Source organism: Anguilla rostrata, chromosome 7 (assembly GCF_018555375.3).
Source record: "Anguilla rostrata isolate EN2019 chromosome 7, ASM1855537v3, whole genome shotgun sequence".
Classification (NCBI taxonomy): Eukaryota; Metazoa; Chordata; class Actinopteri; order Anguilliformes; family Anguillidae; genus Anguilla; species Anguilla rostrata.
Window position 1 is genome coordinate 18,317,220 of NC_057939.1, and position 15,337 is coordinate 18,332,556.

At 48.6% G+C, this 15,337-nt stretch overlaps 1 protein-coding gene across 11 annotated transcripts in view; it reads right to left on the reverse strand.

The window, feature by feature from the left end:
* Positions 1–15,337, reverse strand: part of LOC135259249 (ELKS/Rab6-interacting/CAST family member 1-like) — a 218,688-nt gene that overhangs the window by 198,984 nt on the left and 4,367 nt on the right. For all 11 annotated transcript variants that reach the window (XM_064343383.1, XM_064343384.1, XM_064343386.1 and 8 more), the window contains exon 2: positions 6,460–7,461. In XM_064343383.1, the coding sequence (XP_064199453.1) occupies positions 6,460–7,149 (690 nt within the window). In that variant the 5' untranslated portion in view covers positions 7,150–7,461. The remainder of the gene's footprint in view (positions 1–6,459; positions 7,462–15,337) is intronic.

The following is a 15,337-nucleotide window of genomic DNA, read 5'->3' on the forward strand; positions in this document are numbered from 1 at the left end:
CTTCCAGGGAGTCGGGCGTCTACAAAACCGCCAGACTGCTAAGAACAGATAACAGCCCGCCGGAACGGGTCGAGGTTGAGATCCTTTTTTTATTTATTGACTTATTTTCAGATTGACATTAAAAGCCCACTGATATATTCTACTTAACCCGGATGAAATAAGAAAAGCCAGCGTCACAGACGGGCTCTTATGCGCAGGCACGCTATGAGAGACGTCCCCACTCCGGCTCGCTCTGTGTAACACACAGTGCGGTATGTCAGGGGGAGAGCGACTCCGGCACAATAAACAGAGGTTCCTGTCAGCCGCCCGCAACAATAGCAGCCCCCGGGAGACGAGCGGCCAGTTCGGCCTCCGCACTGCCTTCCCTGCTCGGTGCCGCTACGCAGCGGGTTAAAAATAGAAGCCCCGCCCTGTTTGTGCATTCCTGCCCCGCGCCGCGCAATTAAGAAACCATAACATCCCATTCCACGCCAGCGCTGCCACCAGCTGCCGCTCCTGCCAGCGCTGCCACCGGCTGCCACTCCTGCCAGCGCTGCCACCGGCTGCCACTCCCGCCAGCGCTGCAGACGGACGCTCCTCCTTTAATGCACTTATTGACTTGTGTACCGGCACCGGCGGGGCCTGGCCCCAAACAAGCCAGCCTCAAATACATGCACCTACACACAGGCACGGAGAAAACACACTCACGCTCACACTCACATGCCTATACTCACACACATACACACATACATACACACACACACACACACACAAATGCAGGAAGACTGTGTTTGTGCGGAGGCGGGACAGCATGTGAATGAGCGGACTGTTCCTCCTGCAGCACCCAATGAAAGGCCGCATTGACGCGGAGTCTCCGCCTCCTCAGGGAGAAATGCGCAGAGGGGCGGGGCCCGGCCCTCGCAGGCCGCGGCGCGGCAGGAAACCGCACCCCACCTCCGGCTCCTTCCCTTCACGCCCAAACACGACGAACCTGGCAGAGCCCCCACACCTGGGGGGGGGGGGGGGGGCGTCCCGATAAACTACAACACCAGGGAGACGTGGAGCTCTACAGCACACAGGGAGGACACGGGCACAGACCCCGCCCACCTTCCCCACGCTCCCTGCTCCCGGGGTGGGTCAGTACACCCAAACCTGGGGCTGTCGTCTTTCTCACACGTTTCTGTAAAAGCTGAACGAGATGAAATTAGAACAAAAACGTTTCCAAAAGCAGCCGGGCTGGCCGGTGCAGGAGAGGGCGCGGCCAGACGAGCAAATCGCCCTGATTGGATTATCACGGTCACCGAGGGCAGCTGCTCCTTTGAGGCCGGCCGGGGTTCGAATGACCTGAAGAGCCGCCGCCTTTAGCAGGTCTGAACATCCGCCACCCCGGCCGAGCGGTGGCCTTACCTCAGACGCCCCCCTCTCCGCCCCCCTCGCCGGGGCAGATCAGCCGGGCCGGCGGCGGAAGGCTTTCAGAAAGGCCTCTCATTAAGACGGGACAGTCTGTACTCCCGAACTGAGGGAGGGCTGGTCTCCTGGCCTCTCCCCCTCTTCCTCCGTCCTCCACTCCCTCGCTACCATTTTATAACCTTGCCTGCAGGCCGGGATCCTTTTAAGTCCAGACATGGGGGGGGGGGGGCGCTGTGCCAGACTGCCAGACAGCAGAAGCAACAAAGCGGTAGGCCTGGCAGGGACATTTCCCCCCAAAAGAAACCTAACAAAGGCTACACAGCCAGCTCCAAAACTGCCCTTAGAGCCACAGTATCTGGCTCCTCTATGGCCACTAAATGCCAGAGGTAGTGGTTTCCCAGAGAACACCCCCCCCCCCCCACACCCCCACCCATCTATCCCCACCTCAAGCCTCCTCACAAAGCAAGGCCAGCTCCTCACACACCCCAGCAGGTCCACATGGCAGCTGCTACTAGCGTGGGGATTGCAGACAAGCAGAGGTGCAGTACTAGCTGCATTAACATAGTTTCCACAGTGCTTTGGTTTCCCCTGTAATCCAGACTCAAGTCCTTCCCCAGCCAAGCCAACTGGGGGGAGGGGGGGAGATACGCAGGAGAATGTTCCGGAAAGCAGCACTGTTCCTCAGGCCCTTCACACCAGCATACAGGCCTTTACACGGGCAGTGACCCAGGGGTGAGAGCAAGTTTCCAAAAATCATCTGTGAGAGGCAGGTCTGAGCACACAGCCAGGCGTACAGGCCGTATTGTGTGTGCTGTGAAATGGGAAGGCTCCTTTTTAATAACAGTTCGTTTTGGCGCTTGTCTTCCTGCCAGACGTGTGCCCGGCCTTCTCTCACACCTTCCAATCAGCAGTCAGGAGACCGAACACATCAGGTGCTGAGGAGGCTTCCCTGTCCTCTCTGGAGATGCAGTATTACGCAAAGGAAACCCAACACAGTGACAAAGCTGTAACAGTGGATGAATAAATACGTTTCTGACTATGGAAAACAGTTGAATAGGCCAAATGACAACAGAACAGTATCAGCAGACTGATAAGGAAACTTGCGTCAGGTGCGCCCTGCTCTCAACTCCGGCTTAGCAAGCCACCTGAGGTCAGCGGTCTGACCTTTGTCTACCCTCAAGCCTCAACACTGCGATTGGTGGGATTCCAAATGTTTACTTTTGAAATATGCCAACTGCCTACAACAATGGCAACCAAATACACACTGACCTGTCTACGTTAAGTCTGTGGGATCTGCTCTTCGGGAGAACCTTGCGGTGGTTTTATTCAATCATGAAATCACTCAACCGCTTCTTTGGATAAAACAAAAAAAATAAAACAAGCAGAGTTTGGTGTTTTTCGTGGCGTGCCCTTTTATGGGCAAAAACGCTAAAATATGTGGATTTGTTTTAGGCCGCATTCTGTTGAGTGAAGCGGCTTCTTATAACAGCGCACAGCAGGACGGCCTCTCTCCTGAGACCGAAATTGTAAAACCCCTGTCTGCTTTTCAGAGCGCGCTGAAAAACCATCAATATGAAAGGGCTTCCCTTTGACTTTACCCACTGAAGAAATTCCACTGTTTGTCATTAATGCCTTTGCTCTTTAAAGTGCACTCCTGTAACAGTCTTATGTCTTAATGCAAGAGGTCTTGAGCATTAGCAATGGGCTTGGAGAATTGTGCTATATAAAATACAGAAGAACAATTATGCAAATAGAACTGTAAAAAAGGACAAGTTTCATAATTAAATCTTCAAGATCTTTCCAAGGAAGCCTATTTTTTAGCAAATTGAAAGCTAATGATCAAATTCCTGCTAACTGAAGTCCCTGCTTGGGCCAACACACAAACACGCATGCACACACAGACACACACACACACATACCCACACACACACACACACAGACACACACACACACATACCCACACACACACACACACACACAGATACACAGCGTAAGGACACCCCTATGTCTCCTTCTGACGTCTCCTTTAGGTTAAAAACGAGGCGCAAAAAATATGTTTGGTTTCACACTGGTTGAATGCTAAATATTTATCTGCCACCTAGACAGGTGATCCAGTTTCCCCAACTGAACTACAGTTCCCAACATGCAAATGCACAGCTCAAAACAAGCTTGTTTGCCATGAAAATGGAATAACCAAAATAGTAATTGCAAATGGAAGGGTACCACATCCCATTACAATCATGCATTGCCTATTTCTACATTTGATTAGGCCTATATTTGTAAATGCCCATTTCAATCAAACACAAATCTTTTTTCTGTTTATATAACAGCAAATGGTTATTGGTCAAACTACAAGAATGGGTTCTACATATATTTGACACGTTTTGTGGATAAGGAGCGTGGAGGACTTCCTGCTCAGAATTAATTTACCAAAGAATTCATGAGCTAGCCAAATGGACGGCCAAACAAACAACTGCACTGTACTAATACTCCAAGAGACATCATGTTGAGAGTGGATGCAGTTTTCTGCATCTGCTTTTATTCTAGCATATCTGCTCTAAACAAAGCTATTTCCAGCACCAATTACCAGGTTTGTCCTTCATGTGAAATGCCCTTGAGCGAAGATTACAAAAACCAATACACAGGAAAAGAAAAACAACAAAATAATAAAATAAAAAAATACTTAGAGGGCTTTTCAAAGTAAATGAGTTCTTGAGGTCTTTAAACTCTATCCATAATCCAACCGTTTCTTTTTTCTAAATATGACAGATACCGAACGCTTCAATCCAAGACAGCCTCATTCAGACAGCTTCTGCATGTTTGCCAGAGATACCATCTTTATATCAATTTCTCTAACACAAAAAGGTATTATACAGAGTATCTACAGCCATTAAACTAACTGCCGTTTTGATCTCTGAACCACGAGCATACACTAAAATAAGAGGATTATCATTTAACGTGCTCACTCAGCACTTCTGTCTGTCACCATGAGACCTCAGTCAGGTCTTTTCTCATTGGCTATCGTGTGGGCAGGGCCATAATGGTGGTTGTGGTGATTCGGGATTGCACTGAATTTCTGTAAGGAAAACTGACCGCTATCCCACGCTGGCTATGCCACTGGAGGTCAACCGGCCCACCCTGTCCGCATTAAAGCGTAGAACGGTGCACTGGTGCGTCCCTCCAAAATTTGTTGCAGTGATGCATAATAACATAAAATGTAATTAATTCAAAAGTATCAAAAATTAACACATCAGAGACAGCATGTCCCCGCCCAGTCCAGCTGGGGTGCACATGGACACAGGAGAACTTGACGTACTGTTCAGCTGAACCGGCTTTCAGACTCCTTCCAGTGAGTCAGGGGTTTAGATCAGGGGACCCCCGCCCAGGCTCAAAGGCACCCCAGGGGCCCTCATCATGAGTTAAAAAGGGTAATATTAAAAAAAGGCTTAATAGAGATGAAGTTTAATCAGCCACTGGGGAGATGAGAACCAGCTGTGTGCCCTTTCCTATGCGAAGCACACTCAGGGCAGGAAGAGCCACAGGTCTCCATGCACCCGCTCTCCTGCAGAACCTCCTGGAGTACAACACAGAACCTCCTGCAGCACAACACAAAACCTCCTGCAGAACAACACAAAACCTCCTGCAGCACCTCCTGGAGTACAACACAGAACCTCCTGCAGAACAACACAGAACCTCCTGCAGAACAACACAAACCTCCTGCGACCCTGGAGTACACACAGACCTCGCACACTCCTGTAGTACAACACAGAACCTCCGCGGACCCCCTGAGCAACAGACCTCCTGCAGGACTCCTGAGTACAACACAGAACCTCCTGCGACCGTAGCCAGAACCTGCAGCACTCCTGTAAAAGACAACCTCCTGCAGGACCTCCTGTAGTACACACGAACCTCCTGCGACTGCGCAGTAAACACAAACTCTCACACCTCTGAACCTCCTAGTACACACAGACTCCGTAGCACCACAGAGCACCTCCACCAAACCGTAGACCTCATTTACTTTCACGAGGCACCTCCTCCAGCACCACATAGCACCAACCTACAGTAATGCACAACACCTCCTCCAATACCAAGAAGCACCTCCTAGGGCACCTCCTCCTGCGCCACACATAACCTCCGACATAGGAAATACGGGAGCACATGCAGGCATATGAGATGGATAAGCATAGTTCAGATGTGTCCCACGCTCATAAATATGAACTGCAAATGTAAACAGTGAAACACTGATCTCCATGCAATGTAAACGCCCTGCAGTTCGGCCCATTGGGATGATCAGCAGCTGCCTCAGTGTTATGATTGCCACGATAAGGGCTCTATAAATAAGCTGTAAACCTTTTTAGTACAGTGCGAGTTAGTATGATATAAGGTAATGCTGCTTTTACAGACCACTGCTAGGCAATAAGTGCACTTAATATTAACAGGATATGAGGTTTCTGTGATAAAGCTTTGTTGAGAATGACACGCATGCTAACGTGATACATGATAATGTTATTCTCACACATGACTTGGGCCTTACAGGTACATTAGCATGGCGACAGACCGGTAATGTTGCTTCCATAAATAATTATCAGGCAATGTGTCAATGCTGTGAGGTATGGATGTGTTTGCCTTCATGGTCAGTTTAAGCACAGTGTATATGGCGCTTCAGACTGTATGCTTATATACTAACAGCTTGAGTTTTCAGCTTGAGACTCCATTTTCTGTGCCCATGCCATAAATGCACAGCATGTTGCGATGGTCTCTTGTACATCAATCTAGATAATCGTGTCCAAAAGAAATAATGGTTGAAGCAGACTGTGAGTTAATTATGATGCCCTCCTTGTCCTGTGACCTGCACGTTTGCCAACAGAGTGTGGCAGACCTTTAAGAATTTACTGCTGATGAGGCTCACGCCCCCAAAAGCAGGCCACGGACCCTACCCTCACCACCGAAATCTAAGAAGAAGTGCAGAAGTACCCGCATTTTACCTGCAACTCTGCTACTCACCGAACAGCCAAGCCATAAACCCCAAAAATACAGCCCCTCCCCCGGCCCAAAGCCGCGCCCGCTCACCTGGGTCTCGTCCTGCACCACGCGGTACTGCTCCTTCCACACGGCGATCTTGGAGACCTCGTCCTTGCGCAGAGCGCGCTCCTTCTTCAGCTCGGGGCTCCAGAAGGTCTTGATGGAGTTCATGGAGGAGCTGAGCTTGCTCTCCTTCACGTCCACCTCCTTGCGCAGGAGCTCGTTCTCCCGCAGCACCTCCTTCAGCTGCGCCTGCAGGTCCATGATGGTGTTGTCCCGGGCCTGGCGCAGGGAGTGGGGCACGGTGGACGCCAGGCTGGAGGGCATGTGGTGGTCCCCGAAGGCGATGGCGTCGCTGGGCACCGAGCCCGGGGTGCTGGTGGCGATGTTGGGGCTGCTGCCCATGACGGCCGCCCGCACGCCGTAGGGGAGCCGCCCGCCGGACCGGCCCAGCGTCATGGTGCTCTTGGGCAGGTCGGGGGCCGCCACCACCTCGTTGTCGCTCAGGTACATGGGCCCGGAGGTGGCGTAGGCGGCGTTGAGCGACTGGATGTTCTCCATGGAGAGCGTCTTGCCGCCGGCCCCGCCGGCCCCCGCCCCGCTGCCCCCCGTGCTGTTGGTGCGGCGGTGCCCCAGGCGGGGCGAGCGGGGCAGACGCGGGGAGCGCCCGGGGCTCTGGTTACTGCCCCCGCTGTGGTTCCCCTCCATCTTGCCCACGGAGCGGGCGCTGCCATACATGGTGGCGGACTCGAGGGGGGGGTGGACACCCTACCTTTGTTCCCGTGGAAACGGAAAATGAACAAAAAGAAGAAGAAAAAAAAAACTAAAAAAGACAAGGATATGTATTTATTCCCTTGGTAGTATACCCGTGAATTTCCTGTGCTCTTGATTTTCACCCTCTTCTCTGAGTCTGCTTTAGCTGAACGACAGAATGGAGGATTTCATGTTCAAAGAGGAGGTTTTCAGGAGGCTTTAACGTGGCAAGTGTGCTGACTGGGGAGAAGATCCGGTCACTCCATGACTACAGAAGGCCGACGTCAGTTCTGTGATCTGTGGAAGACAACGGCCAAAGGTCAGCAATCTGTAAACGCTCATCGCCAAACAATTCTTAGCAAACAAGAAAAAAACAAAAAAACAGCCCTACAGAGCAGGCAGCTGCTGAGGTGGTTGCAAAACTCTTGGAATCCCATCAAGCAGCTGCGCATTCCTTTTATACTTACGAAAATGAAAACACGCAAGTTTTGGGTTTTTTGTGAGGTGTGAGGTGATGTCACTTTTCAGGGGCAAAGTCCCTTTGAAAGCGCGCGTGAAATTATCGTTCTGCAGACGGCTGAACTAAAGGTGCCCCTCTCCCCCTGCAGCTCCCTGCCTCAGGCTAACTGTAGCGGCTTCATCAGACACAGCGCACACGTCTGTCACAGGCAATCTGCCTTTACACAACACAGGGACAGCGCTGCTGGGTCCGGCAGATTCACAGCAAGAGGAACACAATGCACACACACCCCACACACACACAAACACGTCCACACCCACACACCTATGCATATGTACACAGGTGCACACACACACACACACACACACAGACCTGCTTGATGCACGCTCACACGCACACACAAGCGCAGTGCAGCAGGCGATCCAGAGGCAGGGGACCAGAGCAACGCCGCAAGCCTCAAACAGGTCTTCACACAGCAGCGGCCTGCAGCCCCTGCGTACCCCCGCAGAGGAGCCCCTCCCCTTCCTGTTCTCTATGTAGGTCACTCAAATGCCAACCTGTATTACCCAATACACACCGCTTCATCCATAGCCCCGCCCCCTTCCCCTGTAGTCACCACTCCCATCTCTTCGCAGCTGTGACATCACAACCAGATCCCAGCAGCCCAACGTGCATCAAGAATATGGGCGTGTGACATGCACGCCCCTGATTGGCGATGGCTGGAGGGGAACCATGGTAGGCCAACCACAGGGCCCTCACAGGGCACTTCACCGGGAGTGAGGAGTGGGGTCGCCCAGGGTTATCTGGGACTACAGCTGTGCCAACACGCAAGGAGGCTAAAACAGTTTAATTAGTTTGTCGGCCGTGGGCGATCAGCTATTTTTGACATCCCGAGCACCCACTCCGCATCCTCCAGCCAATCGAGGAGAGGATAATGTGCAGGCGATCCTCAATGTGTTAGCGTAACATGCTTTTCTTAAGGTTTCACGTGCAATTTCTACTTCCATAATAATTATTCAGTGTTGAAGGAACAATAATGTTTCTTGAAAAGAACAGCATTTAAAATATGAACGGGGATACAACAGAAGATACTGAAATAAGTATCTGTATCTACCTGAGCATGAGCATGTTTGTGTGTGTGTGTGAGGGTACAAGGAACAAAAATATTTACAGTAAATTAACAAGTTTATTCTGCGGTTCAGTGGAATGACCCAGACTTCCAGTCAGTCACAGTCTAATGGCAGTCTCTGCCAACAGCACTGCTGCGTCAATCCACTCAAAAACATTTTTAAAGACTGAACCCATTTTTATTATAATGCTACTTTAAAAGCCAGAGGAGACTAACTGCAGAGCTTTCAGAAACCTTACTTCTCTCACAAACTTGCTCACGCACATCCCTGCAAGACTTCCTTATCGTGTTGCTGCAGATGCACGATCTGGCCCTCCCAATTTCCCAGGGTGCTTTGCAGCAGGAAGTGCACGATCAGGGGTTTTCAACCCCTAGCCCCCCTGCACAGATGTTTCTATAACGGGCTGCCAACACGCTGGTTCTGTCTGCAGGTTATGAGTAAGGATGAGATGGGGTCCCATGCAGTGTACCAAGGCTTCACCACGGCAACACAGTTCCCTGCTTCCAGTCTCACACTATTGAACAACATTACTGTACATTCATTTCTGCATGCGCTATAACCCCCTCTATGACGGCCTGCATGATCCACAGTTAACTACAATTAACCAGCTGGAGTGAGATACCCATTCTCTCAAGATGTCTCCAAAACCAGGCCACCGTAACAGCTTGGGTGGGAACAAATTACGGCTTCATCCTGGTAGTCGGAGACACAAAATATTTACCATTATCTCTATCAAAGAAAAATTATCCTTGTGTCCCAACGTAAAAGTCAAACCTTTCTCTGCCAGCATAGAGTACTGCGTGGTACAAAGTGAACCTCTCTGAACATTACTTCTGAATGTCACTCAGGAAACTGTTAATTGCTACTAATGCTGAACCAAATGAAAAAGACAGAGAGAGAGAGAAAGAGAGAGGGCTGCACTGATTGCTAATCAGTACTGACACCATCACCATTACTGCAACAGCATGAAGAGCCACAACAGGGCCATCCTCCACCCACAGTCTGCAAGCCAGGACCGGGGGAGGGTGACAGGAGAGACAGAGGAGGGGGGGGGACGAGTGGGCAGAGAAGCTAACATAGAAATATGGAGAGGAGCACAAGAGAAAAGGGAGGGAGAGATAGGAGGGAAGGAACAAGGGTGGGAAAGAGGGAGAACTGGATAAAGGAAAGGAAGAGAGGGGGAGGAAGACATTCAGAGTGGGAGAGATAAAATAATAAATGATGATTAGTAGAGGGGTGCTGCACATTAATAACATTCCAGTTCTTAAGAGCCTGTCATGTTCTGGACAATACCAGCTCGCTTTTTAATTTTAAACCGAAAACACGCAACTACAGTGGCTCAACTTAATACTTGTCATGTTCCACAAAGCATGGCGGGTCATTGTTTCACTGTTGGCTAAAGGAGTGTGTCAGAGCAGATCACAGGGAAAATAATCTGCACGTATGTCTGCCCCTGTACTGCACAGACACACCTGGGCTGCTCCACAGCCCCGCCCTGCCACAGCCTTCTGCACAGGTACGAATGCCGCCTCACCCAGCAGCGTCCTGGAACGTTAACGTTCAGGGGTCATGCGCAAATGATCGTGGGAATCTGCAATCCAGGAAAATCTCTCCAGCTTTTTTTCCAGCTCAAGACCTAGTAACATATCAATGTGAATGTGAAGAAAGCAGCAACATTACCGGATCATGCACGCAGAACTGGACTTGCTTTGCTTTGGTATGTTTTTCTTACTAGCTATGACAGATTTAAAATAATCATAGCTCACCTGGCTTGTTCATACAACATTTAGCCTCCTGCCATGTAGTAGTGCATGTCATGTGTGAAAGCTATCAAACCAGTGAAATACTGGAGAGCTCTTGGTTGTGTGATCAAAAAGAAGCCGTTAGATTGGCGGAACAGTTAGCATGCTAATGTTCCGTGTTCTATGAGTGAAACCACAGTGAAGCGGGGTGAAGGGAGACCAGGCAGTGGGGGGAACCAGACTCCGAGCTTCAGGTTTCACCTCCGCTCGAGTCAACAGTCCAATCTTAATCTTCGGCCATCGTTAAACATTTTACACACAGCAGGTGAGGTTTACACACAACATTTTCATCTGTCTTCCAGTCTCCCTGCGTACTCACAGGACGAGTGTGCAATCCAATACGTGAACCCCATCCCTCATCAAAGCACTCTCTTTTTCCCATGCAGTTACAGGCCAATGTCTCTCCTAACAACCTCCTTCAAATGGCCACTCCCTCTCATGTGGCCATGTGGTAAAACCACAGAACTAGCCTCGGTACCAGTGTGACCCATCTCTAAGGCAACACTTTTTTAGATGATCCTCACCGAGATTTTTGCACTTACAGAAAATAATTTTTCACCCCACTTACAGCTTTGGCTACCCGGATATTTAGAGTCAAATGCTGTGCCATACCTGGCCTCTATTACAGATACAATATCTTTATTTTTTTTTAGTTGCCCCTTAACCAGGCTGGTTCGCTGAGAGCCGAACTGCAGCAGTAACCAGGAAAACGAAGCGGGTATGGAACGCAAGGAGCCGTGCTGCCAGACAGAAGTGATGACACGATCATTCATTCGGGGGGGAATTTGTCCAGGGCAACAGGGTTAACACCCCACTAATGTCTGTAATTTTTCCTGTATTGAAATCCTGCCTTGAAAATGAGCCTTTTAATATATGCTATAGCCTATATTTATAATCCATTAATAAGGGCTGGGAAAGATTCCTGAGGGATTTGTTCTATTTAGGACTTCATCATTAGAGCACTCCCTTCAATAAAGGATTGAGGATCCTGAACGGTTTTTTTCCACAGCATGTGGGGCTCGTGTAATAATCAGGTTTAACGCAGTTTGTCAGTGTAAATAGGTAACGCTCTGGAGAGCAGACCCTGGAACATTTTAAAAATAATTGTTCTACTTAATGGCTGAGTGAGGGTCGGATGATCCTGGATCAATGTATGGGTGGGGGGTGGCTACCACAATTTTCTCTGACAAGATTTAACATGTACTTGCGTGTGTGTGTGTGTGTGTGATTGTAGCTTTTCATTCTAATGGTGAAGTAGTGCAAGACAAGGCAGCGTATGGGTTCAAGGGGCGTGGCAATAATTATCCACACTCCATTCAAAACACCGCTGTTCAAATTAAACAGGCAGGCGGGTAATTGGATGCAAACATGAACCCGGGTCTGTGAGAGGTAATGCTAAGAGGCAACAGTCAGCATAGGCCCAAACCCCACAAAAGCCCTATCCTTGCCTGAGCATCCCCTTATCTCTCACCTTACAGCCAATCAAAGCAGCCATGACTTGCAATGAGGGTGGGGCTACAAGCAACAGATAACTACGCATCTTCCTTGGCTCCACCCTCCCAAAATACAGAAAGGGAACCACAGCATTGTAGAGGAGTGATATGGGAATGACGGGCAGGGGGGGTGTCACAGCATTAAACATCAGCCACACACAGGCGCGACGTGATTGGCCGTCTGGCCCACCCCTCCTTTGAGGCCACATCTCCTGGAATAGCAGGGCAGTGAGTCAGCCCCGGCCTTTCCCATGATCCTCAGCCATGCCACAGGGGAAACTGGATCCGCCGTCACCCCGAGCAGCGGCGCCGCCGGGAGCAGCCGCCCTGGCAGCCCGCCACACAGACGGCAGCCGCCGTCCGTCTCCCGCACACCCAGACGCAAACATCAAACAGGAACGGGACACGCCGTCCAATAGGGCCTGCTTTTCAAAGGTCACATCAACTGGCTCTGACACATCTCAAAATATATATCTTTAATGGTGACTCACCACTATGTACATACAAATAACCTGGAGAGTTCAAATCCCTGTACACACAAGTGTGCCAAAACACTTTATAAATGTTTTCATTTTGGAAATGCCTGACATGCCTGCCGCTGAATTGTTTTAATTGAATTGAATTTTCACCTACTGTACATTGAGCACATTTATCAAAACAAAACAATGCATTTTAAAAAGGACCGCTGGTATACTGATATCATTTCTAGCGGAGAACACTGATAAAAGAAAATATTCGCTGATCATCTAATCTAGTACGCATTGCTGTTTCCTTCTTCCTCTGAAATTGAATGTGGCATCAAACGGCAAGGATTTACATTCCAATGCATCGCTAAAATTTTTGGCACCCCCAACTATGTGAGGGCAGATCTGAGGAATTTCAATGCTAGAATGGACTAGACTCTGTGCTTGGAAGATCTTTGGAAAATGGACCGAATAGCGTGTTAGTGGGCAGAGAGGAGGCTAGGCACTGTCACTGCACATTACGAAGCATTTCAAATATTCTGAATGGCCACACCTGACAGTCAGGAGGCCTCGAAGGCAAACTGGCCAAGATGACTCCACGCAACTAACCAATCCCTGAATCACACATCTCTGATGTCATCACCAGGGATATCTTACTTTGCCAGCAGGACAATAGCTGCAGGATGAATCACACTGGAAGAGATTTTCTGAAGATAAAAAAAACAACCTTGGGAATATGCCAGTTCCTGTAGTCCAACAAATTACTCCTCGTGATTGCACACATTTATAGATGTACTCTATACCCACATGCATAAGCACTAGCACGTGCCCAAGCACTCACACAATCATTACAAGCGCACTCGCAAGCGCACTCACAAGCACACACTCACAAGTACGCTCACACGCACCCTCACACACACCCTCACAAGCACACTCACAAGCATTTAAAATTTGTTTCAGCCAAACAGGCATTTGGCAATGCGATGAAAAAGGGCGATGTTTTTGAATGACCAAAGATTTTGCTATGCTTACGCATCAGAATAGCATGTCAGCATTTGGAGGTGGAGGGACTCCAAGTTACAGTAGTACGCTGAGGCGTGCGTCCAAACCTACAGCCAGCAGCGCAGAAGAAATCCATCAAATGGAACATTTATTTCCAAACCCGATCCCCCCACAGAGCACTACAACCTCAGCTCCTTAACCAGAATTTACCAGCCAAATACAAATCACCTCTGTGAAAACAGATACACACCGACCAGCAAAGCATGGGAAGGCTCAGGCCATTGTAACGCATTGCACAGAAATATTCAGTTAAATTTCCTGCATATAACCTACAACAAAAAGACAACAAATATTATGATTCTGCCTCTGGAATTTCTTTTTTTGTTTGTTATTCAACATCTATGCTTCTGGCAATATAAAGCCCTCACAAACAGCATGTGACTTTGTGATTTTGTGGGGGAATAAATTCTAAGGCTATGAAACACAAAGGCCAAAGTTTTGAGAAGAGGACTGACGGGGAAAAAAAAACATGACACATAAAACGCAGCCAAGGCACACTACGTAAACACGCGAAAATGTCACCGTGGCATTTCCACTTACAGCTCAGAGTCAAAATTATCCATGTACGGCTCGTCTGAAATGTGTTTTTTTTTTAGATCACATAGCCTACATATTCACAACTGAAGATGTGTGGAAAACAATAAATGAAAAAAACCCTGGATTATGCAGTCTTATTTCAAAAGTTTTCAGAAAATTTTCTAAAATTCATTTACAGGCAGATGCCAAATTAAAGGAAAAACCTGAATAAATGAGTGGAGAAACAGAACAAATGCAGGTGCCTCCATAGAGGTGTACTGCATGAACCAATTAAGCAATTAACATTCCATCATGCTCTGTGACAGGTATAAAAATTCTGAGCAGGCCCAGCTGACCTCAATTTTGGATCAAGATGGCAAGAGGAAACGATTTAAGTGACTCTGAAAGTGGGTTCATTATTGGGGCACGGACATCAGAAGCTTTAGTCACAGACTGCTCAACTGGCTAGTGTTTCAATAGAAACAGTGATTAAAGTGACATCTGAATTTAGATCTATGGGAAAGACATCAGTATATCGGGTCAGAAATTGTGGTCGAAAGCGCAAATTAGATGACCGTGATGCTTGTGCATTAGAGCGATATGTAAAAAAAAAAACAGAAGAGCAACTCTTCCTCAGGTGACTGAGAATGTCAATGCAGGACATGATCAGACTGTCTCAGCGAGAACAGTCCGTCGACAGCTACATAGAGAGGGATATTATAGTAGGGTTGCAGTGCATAAACCTCTCATTATAAAGGTGAATGTACATTTGAGAGTTAAGTGGTGCAAAAACCATAGGCACTGGACTACAGAGATGTGGGAAAACTGTATGGTCAGATAAGTCATCCTTCATCATAATATTGACAAGTGGGCGAGTTCATGTGTGGTGTACACAAAGAGAACAGGACAGGCCTGAATGCTTGACCCCTACAGTTAGGGGACCCAGTGGCTGTTATGCTGTGGCAGGCAATTTCCTGACATGGTTTGGGTCCACTGGTCCCCTTAGAGGGAAGGGTCATTCCAAAAAAAATAGTTATTCATATATATATGTACACACACACACACTCGTGAATCAACTCATCAATTAAGCCACGGAGAGAAAGCACTTTAGCTTAGATGTTCACTACAGATCAGTACGTTCCATATATCGATATATGACGACGTGGAGGCAGGATTAAAAAAGGACAGAGAGAGAAAACCCTATGAGAAAGAGGAAAAACTATTAAGTCTCACGTCGGCAGTGCTG